The sequence below is a fragment of the Triturus cristatus genome, chromosome 4_2 (genome assembly GCF_964204655.1).
Source record: "Triturus cristatus chromosome 4_2, aTriCri1.1, whole genome shotgun sequence".
In the NCBI taxonomy this organism is placed as follows: Eukaryota; Metazoa; Chordata; class Amphibia; order Caudata; family Salamandridae; genus Triturus; species Triturus cristatus.
Window position 1 is genome coordinate 314,834,015 of NC_140586.1, and position 27,072 is coordinate 314,861,086.

Sequence of the window (27,072 nt, forward strand, 5' to 3'; positions counted from 1 at the left end):
GGCAGTCAGAGTTCATGCTGACTGTGACTGACATTGATTGCGACGCCGAGGGAGCTGCCGGTGCGTGCGGCTTGTGGGGCAACGCCCCAGCGCCCTTAATTGACGCACCGCCACTGTTGATCCTGCGTGTTGGATGACAAAGGGCAGTTCTCAACATTACGGTGGCCGTCAAGGAGAAGGGACGGTCTATAATGTGAAATACATGCCGTCTGCCTCGACACGGAATCAGTAATTGCCGCCCAAGTACATAATGGAGGGGAAAACGGGCATAATAAGGACTCCGTAGACCAATGGTCTCAAATGGTGGGGGATTCAGTAGTCATTGTCATGGTGCCTGCAAATATGTAAAAATTCTTATCTCTGGTTAAAGAGAGTACGAGGTAAGTAGTATTCTACGGGCCCCTCTCTGTTTGCAGACCCTGCAATCTCACAGGCAATTACACACACTAGTGAGTGGGAGAAGCTGTAAGAGCAGAAACGGAACAGGATTCGTACAATCCTATATGGGACCATACTAATGGAATATCTCTGCACAAATAGAGCACCAAGAGGCCTCTTGGTGAAGAAAGCACCACAGATTTTTCTGGACTATCCCATTTTCCGGAACGAATGGGCCATGATCGCGTGGCACTGTACCCGCGACTGGCTAGTGCTGATCATAAAAACAGAACTTAGGCTGTCTGAAGCCCTTGTGACTAAAATACAGCAGACAGAAACACACTTCAAGACAACGCTAACAGGTTTCAAGAAGAAACTAGATGAGATTAATAAAGATCTAGCAGAATACAAGGACGGTCTGACACAATCGAAAGTGAGCAAATTCCAAAAAGACTTGAAAAAGTTATCCTTCAATAAGGTATACCCCTATGCTGATCCTACCTATGTACCCCGGGTAAAAAACAACAAACTCAGATACTTCAGATGATAACTCCTCCATGAGTAGTGGGTCGAGCGGTGGGAGCTATAGACAGAAACAAAGGGGAGGATTTAGGGGCACACAAAGACAGAACTACTCACAACCAATGCGGCCACCATGTCCATCCCTACCGGGGGGGTGGGATGCATCCCATGCACTTCCAACAACACCAATTTCCCATGATGGGCTGGAATCCGGCATATATGCATGCGCCACGATTCCCTCAAAATACATATCAGCCTCCTTTTTGAGAGAGGGGCGGGAGAGGAAGGGGCAAGAGAAGAGGTCACAACCAAGTACGGTGGGAGCAGGAGGACACTGTGGGGAACAACACACGCAGCAAGGCCCAACAAGCGAGCACAAGCACCCAGGCACTTTAATTACAAATCTTTCCGACATAACTTTGTCCCCTGTTGAAACACGTCCTGGAAAAAGGTCTGGGTTTTGTGCCTACTGCCTGTTTAGACAAATTCAGACTGCATTGTGAACTGGCTGAGTTCTTTAAAAAACTCAAACTGAAGGCCTATTTTGAGGGTAAGGAACTCAACGAACCATACGAAAACACAGGAGATACGGGATTAAGGTTAAAATCATTCTTCACCCCTCCCCCATACTCTGTACCTGCTGAAATTACAGCTTTTGAGCAGGCAGTCACACTTGAAATTGAATCCTTTCAAGAGCCAAACCCCCCTTCAAAAACCTCAGTGCCCAGGAATTCCAGGCTCTCCAAAGGCTTCAAGCCAGTACTACAATCACTATCAAACCAGCGGACAGAGGTGGGAGCATAGTCATTCAGAACACAGAGGACTATGATAATGTATGTCAGGACCTCCTGGATGACAGAAGAACTACACCCCCCTACCCTCTGACCCTACACCTGAACTGAAAGACCAGATTGTTAATCTGGTGAGAGAGGCGGAAAAAAATAACCATATAACCAAACATGAAGCAGAGTTCCTGACGGCGGGTGACAACGTGATACCCGATTGCTACACGCTGCCAAAAACGCACAAAAACCAAACACCTCCCCCCTGGACGGCCGATCGTGTCAGGCATAGGGTCTCTCCTGGAGCCTTTGTCACGTTTTTGTGACTATTTCCTGAAACCCATAATCCAACAGACCTCAACCTACCTGAAGGACACTAAGAGCCTACTCCAACTTTTACAAGAAATGACCATCACTGATGATTCCACCGTACTCGTTACTCTGGACATAGAGAGCCTGTATACTAGCATCACCCAGGACGATACCATCATGGTCCTGGGCGAGGCCCTAGACGGGATAAACTGGGAATACCAGACACCAAAAGGGTTCATCCTGGAGTGTGCCACCTTGGCGCTCAAGCACAACTTCTTTGAATATAAAGGCACCCCTAGTGTGGCAGGGCTGTATGTCCATGATTTTGAATGGAAATTCATTTTGTCCAGCGACAACCCGTTCACCTCCTCCATAGGGTTTTGGAAAAGATACAGAGACGTCATTCTTCTCATCTGGAAAGGACCGGAAAACACTCTCCACGACTTTTTCGATTGGATCAACACTTTGGCTAGGAATATGAAGTTCATCTACACCTGTGATAAACAGGAAGTAGTCTTCCTGGATGTGGTGATCACCATATCCAATGGCAACTTCACCACCAAAGACCCACTATAAACCCACGGCAAAAAACAACTTGCTTGAGTTTTCAAGTTTCCACCCCAGACCGCTGAGGGAACACTTACCGTATGGGCAGTACCTAAGGGTCAGAAGGAACTGTAGCAACCTGGAAGACTTTTGTAAACAGTCAACGGACGTAAGCACTAAACTAAAAGATCGGAGTTACCCTGACAAAGTCTTGAACAAAAGCTACAAACGAGCAAGGAATCAACCTAGGGAGGCCTTACTAGAAGACCTACCTAGGGAGCCCAAAGTGACTCCTCTGACATGTGTCACCACCTACAGCAGTCCATCTAACATGGTGAAGAAAGTCATCCAGAAACACTGGAGGATTATCAACAGCAGTTACAGGTCATGGGAGAAACCACTGTTCTCTTTTAAAAGGGGACGGAGCTTAAGGGACACCCTGGTACATACACACCCCAGAGTAAAACCCATCACAGAGACTCCTTCAATAACAGCAGCATAGGGGCTACCGAAAATAGTGGGTCACTTTTCATGCACAACTTGTAGCGTATGCCACTTGACCTCAAACACCAAGGTCCTCAACCTTGAACCAGGAAAAACCTGACCGCAGCGTTCCCTAACCAACTGCAATTCTAGCAATGTTGTATACCCGATTACTTGTCCCTGTGGGTTGAGGTATGTGGGAATTACCACACGAAAGGTGAAACAAAGGTTGTGTGAACACAGAAGTAACATCAGCTGTGGGAAGGCCACAACAAAAATGAGAGAACACTTCCTACGTCATAACCATACACCTAATGACCTGCACTGGACTATTATAGAACAGGTTAGTTCAGGTAGAAATACACAACAGACACTGTTCGAAAAAGAACAAAGGTGGGTGTATCGTTTGGGTACACATATACAGGGACTCAATGATAACATCCCCTGGGGTGCCCCAAGAAATACCGCAGAATTTGGGGGAAGTGGTTGGGGGAAGAGGTCTAATCACGAGGGGTTTGATTGTTTCCACTGTACCTTTGCTTTATTAATGTCTGTACACTGAGTAGTGGGATTCTGTGACTGTACTTCTCGATTATTGAAATATGGTGCGAGTTGGCTGGTGTATTCCTTCTGTAAACTGAATAAAAATTTGTTTATCAAAAAACATCCCCTGGGGCACAGTGCTGATACGATAGTCCTCCCACTATATGTTAATGTATCCCACAGCAAAACACTCCTGGGTGGCTCTGACCAGATCAGCCACTTGTCCCCCTTTATTTAGATTACTACTTGCCTCGTACTCTCTTTAACCAGAGATAAGAATTTTTACATATTTGCAGGCACCATGACAATGACTAATGAATCACCCACCATTTGAGACCACTGGTCTACGGAGTCATTATGCCCGTTTTCTGTATTGACAGCCTCTCTCTCACTCTTACTTCCCCTCCATTATGTACTTACACAACAATTACTGATTCCGTGTCGAGGCAGACGGCATGTCTTCCACATTATAGACCGTCCCTTCTCCTTGATGGCCACCATAATGTTGAGAACTGCCCTTTGTCATCCAACATGCAGAATCAATAAAGTTGTGCAGCCGCAAACTTAGACCAACATGGTTACGGTCTAGAGGTTTTTGTCCCACGCCGGACCGAAAATACCGCCCGACGTTCTGATTGGCTGCTGAACTTGCAATCGTAGGGACGCAAGCAGACACGCCCACGGCGTCCTCCGATCCTGGAATCTCCTTAATAAAACCGACCTGTACCCTGAACAAATTATCGACGGAGTCCGGTTCATTAAGGCTACATGCAGGTACCAAGCAGGTGCCTGGCTACAAATGCGTGAGTGAACAATCGGCATCGATCGCAGATAAGTAACTTGGGTGTCACAGGGGTCCCATACTAACTCCCTTGTATTCCCCCCCCCCCCCTTTTTGTTTTTTCAGGGTGCGCCAACTTGCCACCCACCCCCCTCCCGAGACCCATGGTGTAAGAAACCTTGCCACCACATGTGAGATATCCCCATGTTTATGCAAACATTTCTGTGTGTGTTGTCGAAGTGTGTCTTCATTGCACAGTAAGATGGATACCAACAGGGTTACTCTGTTTAATCCTGTTCTAGTCCAAAAGCGTTGCTTTCAACAATACCACATAAAGCCCTAGCTGGCGTGCAGGTACAATAGTGATATTCCTAAAGCTGGCAATACAAATAATCATAATTTTAAGTGCACGATACTACTCACCATAGTACACCTTGGCCTACTGAGCCACGTCGTAAGTGCACTCAGAAGAGCACGAGAGCATGAGCATCTGTTTTCAGACACACAATATGACGACTAACGTTGTGTTCCTTTATGTGTGTTTGTCTCTTTTCTTTCTTGATACAGGTGCAATTTGGTTTCTCCCAAGAAAGAAACACCTGAAATATAGGATTGCATTATTTTTTTTACCTTTTCCGCACATTCACGTCCTCTGGCTACGGTGGGCCTTAGCACGCCCATACCACCGAGGTTTCTTCTCTCTTTGGTCCTGATGAATGCCTGGTAAATTACACCATTCAGGCAGAAACAGGTCGACCCTACACCACGGGATTTAACCGAACAATCTATCCAGTTGTTTATCCCACACATTGTTTTTAGTGTGCCGAATTGGCCAACTAATAAGTCATTTTTGGACACAATCCTGACACTTTTAATCCACCACTCTCACTTTTTCACAAAAAACCCAGCTCCGCAGTAATCCTGGCGTTGCAGCACACTGGGGAGGCACTTGGCCTCTCCTGGTGGGGCCCGATGATGAAGCATGTCACCAACTAGGTTGGTGAGTGAGGGCTTTATAAAGAATATAAGTAAGATTCTTTCAACCTGCTCTTCTCACAAGAAGGCACACTCTTTTGTTTTTTAAACTACCTTAGCTGGGGGACCAAGAGTGCTCCTTTATAATCTTTTTCCCTCTCTCTCCTGTTGATAACTAGTCTTTGAACACTTCGTCAGTATGTTTTAGTAAGCCTTTGAGCATTGGTAAGGTGTTAGTAGCCCTTTGTGAATGTGTGAATGTTTCCACAAGGAAATCGTCTTCTAGAGGTTCTGAGTGTAGTTCCAGCCCGTGATATTGAGCAGCCCTGTTAATAAGCTGCGCAAAACCGATGTTATCAGGTTGGGAGGGTCTGGAGGGATACAGGTCGGAATCGTTATCCTAGTTGTCCCAGGGATGAGTGTCCTGTGGTAAATAATGTGGCACGCAATGGTCCTCATCCCCGTCCCCATTGTCCTCGTCCTGTGTGTCAGGTGATGATGGAGGTGGTGGTGATGAATTTGATGGTGTAATTATCAAATTTGGGTTAGGAGGAGGAGAGGGAGGTATGTAAGGGGGAGAAGAGTTAGTACCCATGTCCTTTTTCAGAGGTATAGGATGATACTCTGAGATTTAGCTTCCGTTTTTTTAGGAAGAATGACCTGCAGGTGTCCAGTTTTAGGGTTGATGCGGAGTCTTTTGTTTGGGAGCCAAAGATGGCTGTTTGGGTAGAGGATCTTTGGATGGAGTTGATTTAGGTTGAGGATCTTTGGGCGCAGAGAGCTTTTTCACAAGTTTCGGCTCCAGCCCTTTAGGCGTGGAGTGTTTGGGATCAGTGTCTTTTGGTGTGGATTTCAGCTCAGAGGCTCCTGGTGTGGATTTTGGCTCCGAGGCTTTAGGTGTTTGTTTCAGCTCCAAAGCTTTAGGCTTGGAGGCTCTCGGTTCCGGGTCTTTGTGTTTGGTGGGTTTCGGCTCAGAGGACTTTGGCGTCAAAGGTGTTTTCGGTGTCGGTGTTGTGGAGACTGGCAAAGCCTTGTGTTTGTGTTTTGGTGCAGAAGGTGTTGGTTCGGCACTGAATGAGGCTGGCTCGAGCCCGAAGGCTTGTGCTTTGTGCTTGTCTCTGCACAGGCTCTAGACAGAATTTCTCTGCAGTCCGAGGAGATGTTTAGGAGGGCAAACTCACTGTGCTCAGGAGCCAAGTCAAAAAGTGAAGGAACTTAGGATCAGGATGCAACACCTGCACCTGAGACATTGTAAGAAGAAATGTTTTCGGCTTCAATTGGATGTGAGATTTCTCCGAGAGAAGAAGGAGCTCCGTAAACTAATGCTGGCGTGGACAGGTCAGGGCTCTGAGGATCATCCTGCATGGTTCGGCCTTCATCTTCATGTGGACCTTTAGGAGGAGAGGAATGGGAAGAAAGGCGTAAGCAAAGATGCCAGACCATGCCATCAAAAATGCATTTCCCCATGATCCCTGATGATGATACCCCGCGAAGAACTGGCATTTCGTGTTCTAGGGGGTTGCAAGGAGGTGGAAGTTCAACTTGCCCCACTGAAGAAAGATGTTGAGTTTTTGATCCAATTACCATTTGTGGCAGGATGATTTCAGCTCGCTGAGAGTGTCTGCTATTGTGTTCAGCTTTCTGAGGACATGGTTCTGCCTGCAGGTGCACACTGTGGTGGATCGACCACTCCCAGATACTTTGTGCTTCTTAAGAAAGGAAACAGGACCTTGGGCTGCCCTGTTTGTTGATGTAGTGAGTTGTGGTCATATTGTCCGTTCAGATGAAAACCGCAGAATTCCTTATCCTCTGAACAAAAGCCTGCAAGGCTAGATGCACTGCCTTGAGCTCTAGCAGACTGATGAGAGTGCAGCTGGGGCTTCTGCCAGCGGCCGCTGACCTGCAGGTCTTGAAGGAACATTCCCCATCCTTCTAGAGACTTGTTGTGATGACCGGTGGGGAATCTACACTAAGGTAAGACAGACCGACTGACAAATGTGTCGGTTTCCTCCACCATGCTAGGACATAGATCATGGCTGCAGTGATGTTGACAAGCGCCGAAGGACCCTGCGTCTGTAGCCACTGATTGTCTAACTCCTCCTGGAGCGGACGCATGCTTAGATGGCAGAACAGAACTAGGGAATTGCATGATGACGAACTGAAAGACTTTTGTTCGTATGAATTCGGCTAAGGACTACAGTTTCAATTGCCTCTCTGCTATTGGATATGCTTTACTGAGTGTGGTATTGAGGGTCGCTTCCAGGAATGTGATTTTCTTGATGAGTCTAACACTGATTTCCTTAGGTTCAGTGTGAGGCCGAGCTCACTGAACCAGCTAGTGCAAGCAGCAGTTGATGTCTGCGCTGCACGACTGGATGGTGCCACAGGAATACCTGGTGTTTTTGTTTCCTCAAAAAAGCGGTTACCGGTGCTAAGCACTTTTTGATCATTTGGGGGGCAGACTTCTGGCCAAAATGAAGGACCTTGAACTGGTAATGGCTTCGTACGAACTTGCTGTGAGATGGAGGAATGGGAAAATATTCATCCTGAAGGTCGATGGTTGTCATATAGTGCCTGTGATTCAGGAGCATTAGGACGTCTTGCAACGTCTGGAAGGATTGTTTTTGAGATAGGTGTCGAGATTTCTGAGGTCTAGAATTGGTAGCCATTCTTTGAGTTTTTTTGCAAACAAAAAAGATCAGAAATAGAAACTTTTCACCCATTGTGATGCAGGAATTTTCTTTTATCGCCCCTTTCTTGAGCATTGAGATGACCTCAAACTTGAGATGATGTGGATGCTTCGGAATGGAGGGTTGAGGTGGGGTTAATGTTGGGGTTTTGATACATTTTTGTGTATGGCCAAATTGAACAAGATTTAGGACCCATTGGTCTGTACTTATGTCTTGCCAGTGATGAAAATAGCTGGACATTTTTCCTCCTAGGTTGGGTGATGAAAAGAAGAATAGCTGGAGCCTGTATACGGTTATTGGCAAAGGCCAGTGTCCTTTGCTTGGCATCCTGCTCTACACCTCTTTGTGCAGATCTATTGTAGGTTGCTTGTGGTGGTTGGTACTGAGTATTGGGTACGAAACTGCTGGTAATCTGCTACTTAAAAAAAAATAACAAAACTCAGGAAAGGAAATTAGATATGAAGATGCCTCACAGAATACAACATTTAAAACCACCACTTTAAGGTAGTAGACTGCTCCTGAGTTCCAAAGTGCTCTTATGTCTGATTTTAGACAAGTATGGTATTCATAGAGTTGAACCTTCAGATGGCAATGAGCAGATTGCAATAATGGAGACATGTCTTAATAAAGCTGCAGTGACAGCCTCTTCCATCACTGAATTAAGTCTTTGATGCCAGGGATGGTGTGTTTTACCTTTGCTATGATAAAGTATGTAAGCGGCTTACCATCTAGCAGCAGATTGATTGGAACTGGCCAAAGCAGTATGAATGGGTCCATATTGGCAACTGCTGTTTGATGTTCTTATCTTCTGTTTAACCTCTTCAGTGCCCCGCCCTTTCCACGCCCTGTGCCGGGCGTTTCATTAGCGGACGGGGTTCATGACGAGATAGTCTCGTCATGGGCACAGCGCAACCGCGCTCCATGACGAGACTATCTCGTCATGGGCACTGAAGGGGTTAATCTAGATGGATGCACAAAATTCTTTTCGTTGCAAGTGTCCCCAGGACAATCACTTTACTTGGGGCAGCAGGTTTTATTTTTTCATTTGTAAAGGTCTGGTGACAAGAATCATTAGCGGTACTGAGTGACATTGCTTTTATCAGTAAAGGTCTCTCCTGTACTTGCAGCATAACTAATTTACACAACTTCCAGTGTACCAGCAGGCTCCTTCTGCGTAGCTGTGAGTTTCATCACGCCTTTGATGCCTTTCTTCGTGGCAGTATAATAATCCTGAGGTGTATGTATAATGAAACATGTCCAGTCAAACTGGTCTACAAATGAAAATATCTTCCTAAAATACTGTAAACATTGCCTCCCATTCTGAGTATTATTCAATGCTGTTGCCAGCATTTGAGGTGTTATTGGAGTATCAGGGTAGTTCCAGCGCTGGTGCCATCTGACAAGCTTGCCAGTCCTCCAAGGTATCTCCTCACACCTGGTCTGTGACCTACAGCAAGTGAGGCCTTTCATCTAGCAGTTATGAGGTAGATTCCAATTCATAATTACCTCCAACTCCACACTGTGTAGTACCCTTTGTCTCAGCCAGGTCCCACTCTACCTGCCTTGGATCATGGGATAATGCCAGCCCCTGTTACTCCGTCACCACTGCTGTGACTTATTTGAGCCTTCTATTATCTCTGTCTGGCGGTTCCTTCAGAATAATTTGAGACGAGCTGCAAGCAGGTCTCAGGATTTTGGCAAATACCCCTGACCAGAGACTTCAGAGATTGAGATTAGGTATGAATACTTACAAACTTCTCTTCAAAGACGTATAACTCTATCAAGGACCAATAGCTAATTGTGAATCAATGTTTTTCAAGTATGCTAGCCTACCAAGAATAGTATGCAAGGAAGGTGTTGTTCCTTGGGATCCTGGAATCGTTTTTAGATACTTGTGAAATCCTAAAGAACTTTAACTTGCAAATGATGGATAGAGTGCACCTGGTAACCATTTAAGTAGAGAAAAGATTTCTGGCTCTCACTTGTGTGGGGGTATTTAAAAAAGAACCTATGCATTTTAATAGGAATTTACAATAAAGGAAGGCATGTAAAATAATGTAAGGACTGGTGTTTATGTATACAAACTGAGGTTACAGTTTGACCTTGCTTCTGAGTGGATATTGTTACAGGTGGTTTCCAATAAAAGAAATGGTTTGAATGAGCATGAAAGTTACAAGGCACTCCCAATGATTCGGTGACATATGCATATCTACTCTGATCTGGAATCTACTGCAAAATAAACAGCAAGTAAAGTTACCTGATCCTCTGCTAGTCTGGCTGTGTTCTGAAGTTTGATTATGGTCTTGTTAAAGGCCTTCTGCATTTCATCCATCTGCCTCCGATACCTTAAAGAAAAGAGGGCACATAAAGATTTAGCTAGCTTGAATGGAAGAAAGGAAAATGCTACTTACCAGTATACATCTGTTCTTGGCATGTAGAGCTGCAGATCCACACACTGAACATAGATCGCCATCTGGTGTTGGGCCCTGACGTTTGCACTTGTTTTTGTCTTGGAAAAGTCTTTGGAAGTCACGAGATCGGTGACTCCTCCTTTGGATCACAGTGCGCATGGGCATCGGCTCCATCCCCAGATTGTTTTTCGCCTGCAGGGAATTGATGGAGTTTTGTAAGAAACAGAAAAGATGCCCATGTATGCTGTATCTAAATAAGATAGCACTGGAACAGATAGAGGTAGCCGGGGAGGCAGGTGGGCGTGTGTGGATCTGCAGCTCTACATGCCAAGAACAGTTGCATACTGGTAAGTAGCATTTTCCGTTCGAGGCATATGAGCTGCAGATCACACACTGAGCATAGATTGTATAGCAGTACCTGCCCCTAGCGGCGAACACCAGAATCTGTTGCAGTAGTTTGAAATAGTGTTTTGAGTACAGCTTGGCCCACACTAGCTTCATGTTTTGTTTGCACATCTGCACAATAGTGCTTTGTGAATATGTGCGGTGTAGACCATGTAGCTGCTTTGCAGATGTCATCTAAGGGAATGTTCCCTAAATATGCCACTGAAGCCCCTATCTTTCAGGTTGAGTGGGCTTTAGGAGGAACAGATAATGTACGTTTTGCTTTGTGATTGCAATTCAGTATGTATTTGACAATCCACCTTGCTCTACCCAGATTTTTGATATGGGGTTGCCTTTATGTGGTGGTGAGAAGCACACGAAAAGATTTTTTGTCTTGCGAAAAGGTTTTGTCCTTTCAATGTAATAAAGCAGTGCTTTTTTAACATCTAGAGTGCGAAGAGCTCTTTCTGTTTGTGGTTGCGAGAAGAATACTGGCAACTCTACAGACTGAATGAGGTGGAAGGGAGAAATAACCTTAGGGAGACATTTTGGATTGGTTCTGAGAACCACTGTTATGATGGAATTGTAAAAAAGGTTCTTGAATAGTTAGTGCCTGTAGCTCACCGGGAAGGGAAGTAATAGCCACTAGGAAAGCAACTTTCCATGTTAAAAATTGTATCTCACATTTGTGTAGAGGCTCAAAGGGAGGGCCCGTTAGTCTTGTGAGAACTATGTTTAAATTCCACAAAGGTGAGGGTGGCACCCTGGGAGGAATTATTTTTTTGAGGCCTTCCATAAACGCTTTGATGGCAGGTACCCAGAAGAGCTACAAGTGTTGTCTATTTTGTAGGTAGGCTGCTATGGCAGCAAGATGTAACCTAATAGATGTGTACGCTAAGTTACACCTTTGGAGATGCAGTAGATAACCTATGATGTGTTGAATAGACACATCTAAAGGATTGATGGTGTTGTTGTGACAATATATCACGAATCGTTTCCACTTGGCTGCATAGCAGGATCTAGTGGTGGGGCGTCTAGCTTCTCTGATAACATTCATACAGTCAGGGGGAAGGTTTAGGTAGCCAAACTCTAAGACCTCAGGAGCCAGATCACTAGGTTGAGCTGTGCTGGGTCCGGGTGTTTGATCTCTCCACGGTTCTAGGGTAAGAGGCGTGGGGAGAGGTGTCGTTTTTGGTGCGGAACTACGGATAGTTCCAGTAATGTGGTGTACCACGGTTGTCTGGCCCATGTTGTAGCAACTAGGATGAGAGTCAATGAGGGTTGCTGCAGTTTGCGCACCACCCATGGAATGAGTGGGAGAGGCGGAAAAGCGTACGCAAATCTGCCTGACCAATTCATCCATATCGCATTACCTTTGGACAATGGGTGTGGATATCTGGCGGCGAAGCTTGGGCATTTGGCGTTTTCGTGTGTGGCAAAGAGATCTATCTCTGGTTGGCCCCACATCTGGAAAAATGGTTGAAGAACTCGAGAATGAAGTTCCCACTCGTGAATCTGTTGCGCCTGACGACTTAATAGATCAGCTATTTTGTTCTGGAATCCCAGAACATGTTGGGCTATGAGAAAAATGTTCTGAGGAATAGCCCATATCCATATGCTTTGCGCCAGTTGAGAGAGCTGTAGGGAGTGTGTCCCGCCTTGTTTCTGTATGTAGTATATGGCTGTCATGTTGTCGGTGCGGACTAGGACAGCCTTGCCTGATATTTGTTTCTGGAATGTCTTTAGGGCTAGGAATATGGCTAGTAACTCCAGGTGATTGATGTGGATTAACTTTTTGTTGAGGTGTCCACCTGCCCTGCATGGTGTGATGCAATAGATGAGCTCCTCAGCCGGAGAGCGATGCGTCCGCTGTTAGCACAATCTGTGGAACGGGCTCGATGAACGGTTGCCCTTTGGAAAGGTTTTTGGTGTTCCACCACTGCAGAGCGCGATGTGTGCGACCATCCACCAACACCAGATCGGTCAGCTGACCTTGAGCCTGGTTCCACTGACGTGCCAAACATTCCTGCAGGGGACGCATCTGGAGTATTGCATGAGGTACTATAAATATGCAAGAGGCCATCATCCCTATCAACTGCATGAACACTCGAGCTGTAAGAGTGTTGCGGCTAACATTTTGTTATGAGGCTTTGTATGCTTGCTATCCTGGCTGGGCTGGGCTATGCAAATGCTTTTGAGGTGTTGATTGTGGCATGAGGTACTGTGGTATGTGGGACGATTGTAGGTGAGACTTTGCGTGGTTTACTGTAAACCCTAAGTCGTGGAGTAGTTGGATTGTGGCGTGAGTGTGATGTACATACTGATTGTATGACTTGGCTTTTATGAGCTAGTCGTCCAAGTATGGGAAGACGTGGACGTGCTGTCTTCTTAGGTGAGCCGCAACAACCGCCAGACACTTGGTGAATACTCTGGGTGCTGAGGTGACTCCAAATGGGAGTTCATTAAATTGGTTGTGCTGACCGTCCACTACAAACCTGAGATATTTCCTGTGAGAGGTGTGAATGGGAATATGAAAATAGGCGTCCTTGAGATCTAGAGTGACAAGGAAATCACCTTGTGAGAGAAGAGGAAGGACCTGTTGAAGCGTGACCATGTGAAAATGGTCTGATTGTATGTACAGGTTTAGGGGTCTGAGGTCGAAGATAGGTCTCAGAGAGCCGTCCTTCTTTGGGATGAGGAAGTATAGGGAGTAAACTCCTGTGTTTTGTTGAAGCAGGGGGACTGGTTCTATTGCATGTTTTTGTAGGAGGGAGATTTCCTACTGCTTTAGCAGCCATAAATGTTCTGGTGACATTGGGCGCTGTCTGGGTGGTATGTTTGGGGGATAGAGTTGAGTTCTAGACAATATACTGATTGAACGATTTGTCTCACCCACCTGTCTGTGGTGATGTTGTTCCAGACAGGTAGGAAATGTAGCAATCTTCCCCCGAGTGGAGTGGAATGGTCCGGGGGAACGGAGGGAAGTCATTGGGTAGGGGTGGAGGCAGAGAGAGTATTGTTGGTCTTGCCTCTACCTTTGTTAATATTGCCTCTGTAGCCTCCTCTTTGATAACCTCTGGGGAATGTTGTCTGGGTGGGAGCCTTATATAACGTGGAGGGGTTGTCAGAGGAGCAGCCTCTGGAGGTGCCCTCTTAAGAGGAGCGATGAAAGGAACGTCTGGGAGCTTACGATTGCAAGGCTCCAATTGATTTAGCCGTGTCGGTGTCTTTTTTCATCTTTTCTAGAGATGAATCCACGGCAGGCCCAAATAGATGTTCCTGATCAAATGGCTGGTTAAGGATGGAAGTTTGTACTTCAGGTTTAAAACCTGAAATGCGTAGCCATGCAGGTCTACGCAGAAGGACACTTGTGTTGATGGCTCGGGAGGAGGTGTCTGCCACATCTAGAGCGCAACGAATGGTGGTGTTTGTAATGCGCTTACCCTCTTGTATGAGGTCGTTGGCTCTGGTTTTGTATTTGTTAGGAAGGTGCTGCAATAGGGTCTCTAGCACGTCGTAGTATGCTCATCGTATCAGGCTAACAAAGCTTGAGTGCTGGCAATGCGCCATATATTAGCTGTTTGTGACGCTGTGCGTTTACCAGAGGCGTCCAAGAGTTTTGACTCCTTGTCCGGAGGTGGAGCGTCCCTGACGTTTGGGAGTTAGCCCTCTTCCTGGCATTGGAGACCACTAAGGAATCCAACAGTATTTGGCCCTTAATGTATACGGGGTCTGCTGGGGCAGATTTGTATTTTTTCTCTATGCTTGGGTTAATAACCCTAGCCCGAACAGGATCTTTGAACACCTCAGGTGCATGTTTCATTACCTCTTTTAACATAGGGAGAACGGAGGTGGTATTTTGTGAAATATCAAGTGTCCTTTAAGAAATCCTCTTCCACAGGGTCTGTATGTAAAGCAACTCTGTGGTATTGTGCAGCTCTGTGAACGAGCTGGGTGAAACCTATGGTATCATCTGGAGGGGAAGGTCTAGAGGGGTAGATGTCTTGTGGTACATTAGGGACATCTGGTGTATTGTAATCATCCCAGGGGTCTGGGGTATAAGGGAGACTAGAATCAACTAGTGGTTCATCATCTGCACCCCCCCCCCTTGTCATCAGAGGTGTCATAATCGTCCACTGGTGGAGGAGATGATGTAGGAGAGTGGTGTGGAGGAGGAGGTGGAGAAGAGAGTCTGAGAGGAGATGCTGCAATATCTCTCTTTTTAGGTGGAGATGGAGCTGGTAGAGGCGTGTCCATTGGTCTCTTCTTGGAACTGAGAGTCAGTTGACCTGTTTTTGGGACTTTTAGAAGAGTTTTTTGGGTGGGATCCGGTTTAAAAAGCTCTTCTTGTGGAGGCTGGTATTTTGGCGCCGACTTTTTCGGTTCAGAGGGCTTGCGTGGCACCGAATCTGGGGTGGATTTGTGCTCTCTTGGCTTTGAAGCGTGAGATTTTTTTGTCTCTGTAGGAGCCTGTGGAACCGGTTGTTTTTTCGGTTCCGGTTGTTTTTTCGGTTCCAATGGTTTTTTTCGGTTCCGAAGGTTGAGAATGTGAACTTTTCGGTAGTGTCGGCTAGGTGGCGCAAGTGAGGAATGGCTGCCTTTCGGTGAAGCTCCCGCAGTCCGATGTTCTAATCCGATAAATAATCCTTCTTGAAAGCCGATCGCTGAACGCAAACCGCAGAGAAACGACAGCTGAAGCGTCGATGCTTCACCCAGGCGACTTCTAGGAGTGGCGGAGCCGTGGAGAGCCTGCAAGCGGTGGAGATTGCTATAGCCGGCAGAGAGATCTATCCGGTCGGAGGCCGGACCCGGGGGAAGCCAGGCTACGAGAGACCGCGGCGCTCACGTGGCGCACGGGCCTTGGCCACTTGGGGAATACAGCAGGGCTGGAGTCATACGCCCTTGGCCTGAGCGGCTCAGTCGGATGGCGAGTAGGCCATCGAGGAGTGTGGCGCGGAGCGGACCAACTGCAAGGTACGTGAGGCACTTGAAGTGAGGTCGGAGTCCCACACTGCCCGACGGGTAGGACGCTACGAGGCATGAGCAGGATTTGACTTGTGGTGAGATAAGAGACGAGGCGCTAGCTGGCAAGGAACATTTTTTGAAGCCCAGACTAGAGTCACTGGCGGTGCAGGCGACAGCAGGGGGTCACGTCAGCAGCGAGGCCAGGAACGGACATCGAGTGAGCCCGGGGCGGGGAGCTGCAAACGAAGTGCGAGGAGAACGGCGCTTCGAAGCTAGAGCAGCCGTGCAGAAATACTGTTGGGCTCTGCAGTAGCGGAGCGAGAGAGCGGCGGTCACCTTGTGCAGTTGTGAGGCGACAGACATTGAAGTTAGTACTGGCGGTGGCCCCCTGAGGTGTGGCGAGTGGACATTCTGGAGCTGGCACGGCCTGGGAGGGCACGACTCGCTCCGGGCGCTCCTGAAGCCTAGGCCTTGGTGCCTGACATGATGATGCAGCCCGGAATTGACCTGGCGTGATAAGATAGAGACAGGGCCACATTTCAGTCAATTGATTTGTAAGGCGGTAGCGACTGTTTCTGCACATAGGGCCCACCTGCCACTGAGTCTCCACTGACTGCTGCTCCCGTCTGGCGCCCGTTCCCCTGCTAACAGCCGTAAAAGTTTATTGACAGGACTGCGGAGGGTGCCCTTGGCTGTGGATACGGTGCGGGGCCTGCGGTGTGTGTGTCTCTTCCGAGAGGGCCCTACAATACTGAGCAGAGGGGCCATTCTTGAGAGGTCTGCACGCGACAGGCGGTGGGCTGCAGCGCTTTGCAGAGAGATAACCCTGATGGAGAGGACAGACTAATATGTGCGCAATCAGTGAGGTGGGGACACTAGAGAGCAGATAGGGCCCTATCCCGGCAGACAGTGTAACGGTTCCTACTGCTACCAATACAGAACAGTGGGATTGCCACGGAGGACAACGAAGGGGGCCAAGGCGCATTCTCCTGCCATTGCTTCACTGCACTGTCTGAGGAGCATCCAGCACAACCGGGTATGTAACAGGGCTGTGGCGTGGCCGGCGCTGTGCTGCAAATTCAGAGAGGCTCACTGGAAGCGGAAAGAATTGGAAAGCCGGATGCTAGACAGCCTCGGCTTCAATTTGAAGTGAAAAAACCTTCCAAAACGCTCCCGGAGGGCGACATTGGAACCACGGCAATTGGTGCCCGGGAGTCGCCGGTAGAGTCTGATGCCGATATGAAAACCATCCTCTTGGAAGTACGCCAGGGCATAGCAACAATTGCGGGCAAAATGGACGATATGAATACGCAAATGGAGAGCATTGCGCGTAAACTAGACGGTCATGAGGACCGGCTCAAGGAGGCAGAGAAGCACATCTCAGACTCGGAGGACGCCGCCGCGCATGTGCTGGACACTATGGCTCAGATGGATAAGCTGCTGAAGGTCATCGCTGCCAAGGCTGAGGACATGGAGGCGAGGAGTCGCTGTAACAACCTTAGACTCCTAGGAATACCTGAAAGCACCAACACAGGTACGTTGGAGCTGTATGTAGAAAAACTTGTATTGGCGGCGATTGGGGCGGAATCCTTTTCTTCTCAATTTGTGGTGGAGAGAGTGCACCGATAGCTAGGTCCTAGACCTCCGGTGGGAGGTACGCCGCATCCTATCATAGCACGCCTCCTTAATTATAAGATCGTGATGTGGCTCTTCGAATAGCGCGGGAGAAGAAACAACTCCACTATGAAGGGGTAAACCTCACTATCTACCCGGACTTTACTGCTGCAGTACAGGTGGATAGACGAAAATTCCTCCCTGTGAAACAGAAGCTGAGACAGGCGAAAATTGATTATGCCTTACTCTACCCGGCCCGCCTCCGCATTACTTACCAAGGAAAACAAACATTTTGCACAAGGCCGCAACAAGCTGAAGAATTTCTGAAACAACTGAGACGGCGCAACAAAACATCACACTCTGCTGAGAACTCCCGTTCGCCCATCACATCGGATATTGACTGACCAAGACGACTCGAGGCAAACAGATGGTAACATTACACCAGATTAAGGGATTTGCCTTTTATCCTCAAATTGGATGTGACACTCTTGCCCTTCTAATTCATAGGTTCAAGAAACATTATGGGTTCGGCATTAAAGAACACACAGATTACATCGGACACCCTTGCTCCCTCTACGGGGTGCGGCACGATACCTCGCGCCCCTGGGGAATTAGGGGCCACTAGTGAGCCACCTGGCGATAGACCCCACCTGGGAGAACCCTCTGGGTTTTGTTTTTCTTTGTTTGCCCATATTAAGGGGGGCTTACCAGCTCCGCAGGTGCGGGGCAACTGGAGTTGGGAGGGAACTTCTTTACTGGCATGATTGGAATGCTTCAGTGGGAGGCGGGGGAAGGGTAGTTGGAATTTACCAGATTCTATTGTGATGTTTCTAGACGAACAGCCAAGTAAATGTACAATTGTGAATAGTGGGACATACGTTGATTTACAAATAGTTCCTTTTAATGCTGATGGAAAATGTGGGCAACATGACAGCTACTAATTATGTGGGGGTTTTGTCCTGGAATGTGAGGGGGATGGGAGACCCTCGAAAAAGAAGACAAATACTCTCTTATTTAGATCGCCATAACATCAGTGTAGCGTTTCTGCAGGAAACTCACTTTACACCACAGCGATATATCCCATTTGAAGGGAAGTGGGCAGCTTACCGGCTGTTCTCCTCATACTCCTCCTATGCCAGAGGCGTAGCCATTCTTATTAAGAAGCATGTGCCCTTTTTGCCACAAGGAGAGTTGGTAGATTCACAGGGAAGGTATGCAATTGTCTGGGGCAGGATGGGGACTGACACTGCAACGTTGATAAGCTGTTACGGCCCGAATGTAGATACATCTGATTTCTTCACAGTTATGTGGGGGAAAATAATGGCATTGGGCATCACGCATATCATCTGGGGCGGGGATTTTAACGTAGCCTTAAACCCTAGCATGGACAGTTCTATGGCACTGTCCCATCATTATAACCGCTCGCAGGCAACGATGCGAGCTATCATAGAAGAGGGAGGGCTAATAGATACCTGGCGGCACATGCACCCGCGATCCACAGAAGGTACGCACTTTGCGTCGAGCGCGGCATCATGGGCCCGGATTAATTACTGTCTAACATCGAAAGGTCTGGGACCGTCTATTGGAGCAGTGAATCACTTGCCCCGCACGTATTTTGACCACTCGCCGGTGCACGTTCTGCTTGACTTGCTGGGCGATTGAATGCCGAGATGTATATGGCGACTTCAGCCCACAGCCTTATTGGACGCGGTGTTTCATGCTGAACTAGAGGAGGAGATTCGATGCTTCTTCCAGAGGAATAAGGGCTCAGTCAGGTCGACGGAAATTATATGGGAAGCATTTAAAGTTACGGTCAGGGGAATATGTATTTCTAAAAGTTTTGGAGTGCTACGCGATATTCGTGGCCGACTTCAGAGGCTGGAAAAAGAATTAAAGGCATTAGAGGCACGAATGGCTGGGGGAGACAGGGAACAGGCAGCAATTGAATTTAGGGACAAACTATCTGACTATATGGATACTGGCAGGCCCGGAGATATGGGGAGAGAGAGCACCCTGGAAGGGCGCTGGCGCAAGTCATACAGAAACCCACATTTTCTACCTATATTCTTGAAATTATGGATACGACTGGGGACATACGTCAGAGTGCGACGGATATACAGGCTGCCTTTGTGGACCATTACACCACATTGTACACCACACAACGGGGGGACCCTTTAGAGTGCGAGACATTTTTGGGCGAGGTTGTACTGGGATGGCTGGAGGATCATTATCGTGAGTTTTTGTGTGTCCCGTTCGGGCTGGATGAGGTGCGCGAAGCCATAATGCAGCAGAAGTCTGGCAAAGCGCCGGGCCTTGATGGCCTTCCTGCTGAATTTTATAAAACTTACATAGATATCATGGCCCCAATACTGAAAGAGCTTTACAAGGAGTCCTTGGAGTGTGGCTCGCTCCCCCCTTCTATGAGAGAAGCCTTGATTACGTCTATTCTAAAGTCAGGCAAGGAGCCCCAACACTGTACCTCCTACAGACCATTATCGCTCCTAAACTGCGACACCAAAATCTTGGCGAAGCTCGTAGCGAATCGGGTTCTCCTCCTGATTGACAAACTGGTACTGCCAGACCAGGCAGGTTTTATCCCTGGGAGGGCGACTTCACATAATCTTCGTACGCTATTTTTGATAGTTCAGAATGTGTCGCCTGATCTCCCCTTGGCTGCGATATTCTTAGATGCTACAAAAGCGTTTGACTCAGTTGAATGGGACTATCTTTTTGCTATACTGTTCCGAATGAGCTTTCCTTCGGGTTTCGTGTCCTGGGTGCAGCTGCTATATCACCAGCCTAATGCTAGGGTACTTATCAATGGTCGGGCTTCGCCTGCTGTCCCCATTACAAGAGGGACTAGACAGGGATGCCCGTTGTCCCCCCTATTATTTGCCCTTGCGATTGAACCCCTGGCGAGCAGGCTGCGACAGCATCATAATGACAGGGCGCTCCGCTGTCCACTGCGGCAAATACTGATTTTGCTCTATGCTGATGATCTGACGTCGTATGTACGAGATCCCCAGCATAATCTGAACCCTATATTACGAGAATTCATAGTTTTTGGGAAGCTCTCTGGAGTTCATATTAACTGGGAAAAATCGCAACACTTTCCCCTGACATCGGCAGTGGTTAAATTTCCCCTGGACTACCTGCTTGCATGGTGCGATACAGATTTGAAATACGGGGATTCGGGTTTCCAGGGATTGAGAAGAAATGATCCGCCTTAATTATGGCACCGTCATAAACCGCCTCACCTCTAATATTACGCGGTGGATCGCCCTGCCTCTGTCAATGGCGGGTAGAGCCTCACTGATTAAAATGGTGATACTGCCACAGTTTCTATACCTTTTTCTGAACCTTCCATATCACCCGGGACGGTTCTTCTTTAAAATATTGCGCTCAGACCTTATGCGCCTATTTTGGGGCGGTAAACGGGCACGAGTCCGATGGACGGTGCTTGTGAGACCTGCAGCGCAGAGGGGTTTTGATATCCTGGACTTTGAACTATACCACGCATGTGGCCAAGCTCATTACGCATACTATTGGGTACACCCACCGGCATGCATGCCGCAGGTAGCGGCGGAGCATTGGCTAGTGGACCCGATCCCTTTGGATGGAATGATATATGCACAGTCTCGCCCTCGAAGCACTGAGCCCTCCACAATCACAGGCACAGTGGACGCATGGCAGCATATCAGGAGGGTTCTGGGTGTCTCAACTCTTTACTCCTCGGCTCTACCCCTGACGTACCATCCACAACTTTCATTGCTGCAGGAAGAAGGTTTTAGAAAATTGTGCACTCGAGTGCGCAGACAAACTTGGGGTGATTTGTTTTGCAATGGGAGCTTTTGCACGTCAGCTAAATTTTTTGGCGATATACAACCTACACCCTTGGAATTGTTTTTATACGTGAGATTGCGGCAGGGGGTGCGAGCCATATTCCCGAGCTTTCCGCGAGAACCGGCGGCTCTCAAGCCGCTGCACCAGATGCTACAGGGCGCGAGCCCTGGACACCTGGTATCCAATATGTACCGAACGATCAGGGCAGAGTGTGAGAGCCCTCATGGTGATGCACGGACGCACTGGGCGGCTGACCTGGGCAGCGATATTACGAATGAGCAATGGCAATACTGCTGTCTACAAACTGCGGAAATCTCAGCTAGTGCCAGGCTGCGTATAATCCATTACAAATATCTGCAGCGTATGTACTATACCCCGGCTGGGCTGTATCGCTTTGGCCTGCGAGACGCAGACCGCTGTGATAGGTGCGGTGGAGTGGGAGCTGGGTTCCTGCATTTGGCCTGGGAATGCCCGAGGGTGATGGAATATTGGGGACAGGTTTTTGAGGCTCTCTCTGAAATGATAGACCTACTGATGGAGTGCGACCCCTTAGTTGCGCTTCTTGGTTACACGAAGCAAATTCCCAAAGCGCGCCATCGATTTGGCACACACTCATTATTACTAGCAAAGCGTAGAGTTGCATGCAGATGGGGTAGAGGGCGGGCCCCTAAATTTAAGGAGTGGCTGGAGGACATGGTGTACTGTCAGGACCAACTCGCAGTATATGCGGATACGCTGCCCCGTACCTCGAGGCCAAAGATATCTGGGGTCCTCTTAAGCATTACCTACTGGCTCACACTGTACGCTCCTCTCCGGGGAGTCCGGCAGCAGCAGGGAGCGATGGTAGAATTCCCCCCATGTAACGTTGCCCCGAGGGTTAGAGGAGGGATAGTGATTTATACTTTTGCTGCAGTGGGAAGGATCTAACTGTGGTAGTGGGATGGCCTACATTATATGACTTACACTATGCACTTGCTGGTAACAGACCTACACATCTGGAACCTCAAAACGATCATGGACTACAATGTGACCTGTACTGTACCTGGTACGTGAATAGCTGAAATGGATACATTGACCCCCCAGGACGTGATCATCCATACCATTGGACACTTAAGAAACAAAGCCCACATTCTTCATGACTTACAGTATATTTGTCCATATCATTTTGTACGCGCTGTTCTGCTTACTTATTGAATGGGATGTTCTTAATTGAAAAACATAAATAAAGTTTACAAAAAAAAAAGAACTTTTCGGTAGTGTCTTTTTATTCGGTTCCGGCGACTTTCTCGGAGTCAAGGGGTCGGTGCCTGTTGGATTCGGTGCAGAGTGCGTTGATGTGGAGGCAGTGGTCGGGACGGAGGCAGGTTTCTTTTTGGGTGCCGGGGTTTGGGTTACGGCACCGATGCCAGGCTGACTCGATCCCGAGTGGCCTGAAGGCTTAGTTGTCGACTTCTTTGTTGGGCCCGAAGGCGGGGCGTGAGAAGAATTGTCTCAGTGTGCATCTGGGCCCGAAGGTGAAGGTGTTACCGAAGCCCTTTTGGGTGCGGGGAGGGGGTCGGAGTCGACGTCACTACTTACGACTCGCTGCCCAGGAGTGATGTCTTCGACATCAGAGTCATCGGCTTCGGAGGCACTGACGGGGCCTTCTTCGACCCGCTCCTGTTCTGGTACATAGACGCCCTCCTGGAAGATGTCGTCGGGAATGGATGTCGTTGAGCGAGCCATTGTTCTTTGAGCTCGACGATCCCGAATGGTTTTCTTGGAGCGGAAAGAGGCGCAAGTTGGACAGTCTCTGGCCTCGTGCACCGGTGAAAGGTAGAGGTTACACACCTCATAAAGATCTGTGTGTGGGAATTTCGATCCACATTGAGGACACTTCTTAAAAGGAGTCCTTGCCATGAGCCAGATGTAATGGCCTAGGTAGGCCCGAAGGCTTTCATCGACAACCGGAATAGAGGACTTCGAACTTGAAGAGATGCGTGACAACTAGGGATCCGCGATCGAAACAATACCGGAGAAAGGGTGAAGGATTGCGCGTCGAAAGTTGGATCGGTAACGGCACCGAACTGGAGCGCGATAAACACATCCTAGCCCGATGGCGGAAAAAAACAATCTGGGGATGGAGCCGATGCCCATGCGCACTGTGATCCAAAGGAGTCACCTGTCTCGTGACTTCCAAAGACTTTTCCAAGAAAAAAACAAGTGCAAACATCCGGGCCCAACACCAGATGGCGATCTATGCTCAGTGTGTGATCTGCAGCTCATATGCCTCGAACATAATGCTTCTCAGATCGAGGAAGCTATAGTAAGCATAACATATTTTGCAACTTGATTTAATACTGTTAAAGAAAGCTTAGGAGTGACGGAGCTTAAAAGGCATAACATTTTATTCCTGGCGATTGTCATACTCACCCCAATGTTACTATAGTCAAAACTGGCCCATGAGATTACAACTGAACATCACATCAAACAGTCCAAGTGGGCTCATCATTTTGCACAACTATGCTCTGAGAATGAATTACCGCTAGCTACTGTCCCCTATTGCATTGCCTATCCAGTAGAGGGCAGGTACCTTTCACATCCCTTGCACATTGATTTTTTCCTCCGTGACCGAAACCCAGGCTGCCATAAAAAGCTTGAAAATCAGGGCGGGCCTCTGGGCCTGATAAATTACCGGAGACTCAATCCGACCGGAACCAACAATTTGGGAACCTAACAACCAAATGTTGTCCAACTTTATTGTTGCAAGTGCCCAAGTTCCATCTACCTGGTATGGGGCCGAAATAAGGAAAATGCTACTTACCAGTATGCATTTGTTCTTGGCATGTAGAGCTGCAGAGTTGTACACTTTTGCATAGATCGCCATCTAGTGTTGGGCTCGGATGCTTGCACCTTGTTGCTGTCTTTGAAGAAGCCTTTTGTAGTCACAAGAGAGGGGACTCCTCCCTTGGACGACAGTGTGTATGGGCATCGACTCCCATCTTCAGATTGTTTTCCTCCATAAAGGGAAATGATGGAGTTAGTAAGAAATAGAAGAGATGTCCATGTAAGTGTATCTAATTAAGATAATACTGGAACAGATACAGGTCCCGGGGAGGCGGGTGGGCGTGTTCAACTCTGCAGCTGTACATGCCAAGAACAGATGCATACCGGTAAGTAGCATTTTCCGTTCGAGGCATATGAGCTGCAAATTGTACACTTTTGCACAGACTGTATAGCAGTGTCTCCCCTAGCGGTGGTCACCTGTATCTGCTGCAGTGGTTTGAAAAAGTGTCTTAAGAACAGCCTGGCCTACAGAAGCCTGTTGCTTTGCCTGCACATGAAAACAATAGTGCTTGGTGAAGGTGTGTGGTGTAGACCATATTGCTGCTTTATAGATGTCATCTAAGGGAATGTTCCCTAAGAATGCCATGGAGACCCCTAGTTTGCGTGTTGAATGACCTCTAGGGGGAATTGTTAATGTGCGTTTAGCCTTTTGGTAGCATATTTGAATGCATTTGACTATCCACCTAGCAGTCTCAGCTTTGGAGATGGGGTTTCCTTTATGAGGTGGTGAGAAAGCTACAAACAGCTGTTTTGTCTTTCTAAAGGTTTTAGTCCTGTCAATATAATAAAGAAGGGCTCTTTTGACGTCAACTGTGTAGAGCTCTTTCTGCTACTGAATCTGGGTTTTGAAAAAACACTGGTAACTCTACTGTTTGGTTAAGATGAAAAGCAGAGATTACTTTGGGAATGAATTCTGGGTTTGTTCTAAGAACCACCTTGTTACGATGTATTTGTAAGAATGGTTCTTGTGTGGTTAAAGCCTAGATCTCACTTACTCTCCTCAGAGAGGTGATTGCCACTAGGAAAGCTACTTCCCATGTAAGGAACTGCAATTCACATTTGTGCAAAGGTTCAAATGGTGGACCCATGAGCCTAGTAAGGACAATGTTTAAGTTCCATGCCGGAGACGGTGGTACTCTGGAAGGAATTACTCTTTTAAGGCCTTCCATAAAAGCTTTAATTGCAGGTACTCTAAACAGGGACAAGTGTTGTCTGTTCTGTAAGTAAGCGGTAAGAGCTGCTAGATGTAATCTTATGGATGAATATGGTAGATTACATGTTTGTAAATGAAGCAAGTAGCAAATGATGTCCTGGATTGAAACATCCAGTGGGTCAATTTTATTGTTATTGCAGTAAATACCGAATCTTTTCCATTTAGCTGCGTAACAGGCTCTAGTAGTAGGGCATCTAGCTTATTTAATAATAATATACTCTGGTGGAAGGTTAAGGTATCCGAACTCTAGGACTTCAGGAGCCAGATTGCGAGATTCAGTTGACCTGGATCTGCGTTAGTAGTTTCGGGGCGAGACGCAGTTTTTGGTGTGGAACTACAGAGTTCTAGAAGAGTGGTGAACCACGGTTGCCGTGCCCATGTGGGAGCAACGAGGATCATTTTGAGAGAATGTTGCCTGAGCTTGCGTATTACTAGCGGAATGAGTGGGAGTGGCGAAAAAGCGTACCCAAATCTGCCTGACCAGTTCATCCATATGGCATTGCCCTTGGATGACGGGTGTGGAAACCTGGCGGCGAAGGTTGGGCATTTTGCGTTTTCGGGTGTGGCGAACAGATCTATGTCTGGGTGGCCCCACATTTGGAAAAATGGTTGAAGAAACTGTGGATGAAGTTCCCATTAGTGAATTTGTTGTGTCTGACGACTGAGCAGATCTTCAATCTGATTGTGTACTCCTGGAAGATGTTCTGCTAGGAGATATACGTTTTGCGGGATGGCCCATCGCCATATGTGTTGCGCTAGTTGAGAAAGCTGCAACAAGTGTATTCCTCCTTGTTTTTGCATGTAATACATTGCTGTCATGTTGTCCGTCCGGTCCAGGACAGTTTTGTTGAGGAGATGTGGTTGGAATGATTTTAGCGCCAGGAATATTGCTACTAATTCTAGGTGATTGATGTGGAGCACTTTTTGTTGAGTGGTCCATCTACCTTGGACTGTGCGGTTTAGGAGGTGGGCTCCCCAGCCGGTGAGGGATGCGTCTGATGTTAGTACTATCTGTGGAACAGGCTCTAGGAACGGCAGCCCTTTGGATAAGTTTTGTGTGTTCCACCACTGCAGAGAACGATGTGTGCGGCTGTCCACCAACACTAGATCTGTAAGTTGACCTTGAGCCAGGTTCCACTGACGTGCTAAGCACTCTTGTAAAGGGCGCATCTGGAGTCTTGCGTGAGGGACAATGAAAATGCAAGAGGCCATCATTCCTGCTAGCTGCATAAACACTCGAGCTGGAAGTGAGTGTTGAGGTTGAAACCTTTGGATGAGGGTTTGTATACTGGCTATTCTGGCTGGATCGGGTTATGCCAGAGCTTTGAAAGGGTTTATTGTGGCCACTAGATACTGATGAAGGTAGGAGGGCTGCAGGTGGGATTTGGTGTAGTTTATTGTGAACCCCAAATTGTGTAGTAGCTGAATTGTTTGGTAGGTGTGCTGTACACACTGCTTCTGTGACTTGGCTTTTATTAGCCAGTCGTCCAGGAACACATGAATGTGTTGTCTTCGCAAGTGCGCGGCTACTACCGCTAGACACTTTGTGAAGACCCTGGGTGCTGTTACCCCAAATGGCAGGACCTTGAACTGATAGTGTTGGCCGTCCACTGTGAATCTTAGATATTTTCTGTGAGAAGGGTGTATGGGAATATGGAAGTAGGCGTCCTTGAGATCTAATGTGGCAAGGAAGTCGCCTTGTTGATGCAGTGGAAGGACTTGCTGAAGAGTGATCATGTGGAAATGATCTGACTGAATGTAGAAATTTAGGGGTCTGAAGTCCAATATTGGTCCGAGGGAGGCG

The 27,072-nt window shown here is 47.7% G+C and overlaps 1 protein-coding gene across 5 annotated transcripts in view; it reads right to left on the reverse strand.

The window, feature by feature from the left end:
* Window positions 1-27,072, reverse strand: part of SUCO (SUN domain containing ossification factor) — a 580,289-nt gene that overhangs the window by 123,504 nt on the left and 429,713 nt on the right. For all 5 annotated transcript variants that reach the window (XR_014960616.1, XM_085601647.1, XM_085601645.1 and 2 more), the window contains one exon: window positions 10,270-10,357. Coding sequence is in view for 4 of the 5 variants with exons in the window: in XM_085601647.1 (XP_085457773.1) it covers window positions 10,270-10,357 (88 nt within the window). In the remaining variant the exon portion in view is untranslated. The remainder of the gene's footprint in view (window positions 1-10,269; window positions 10,358-27,072) is intronic.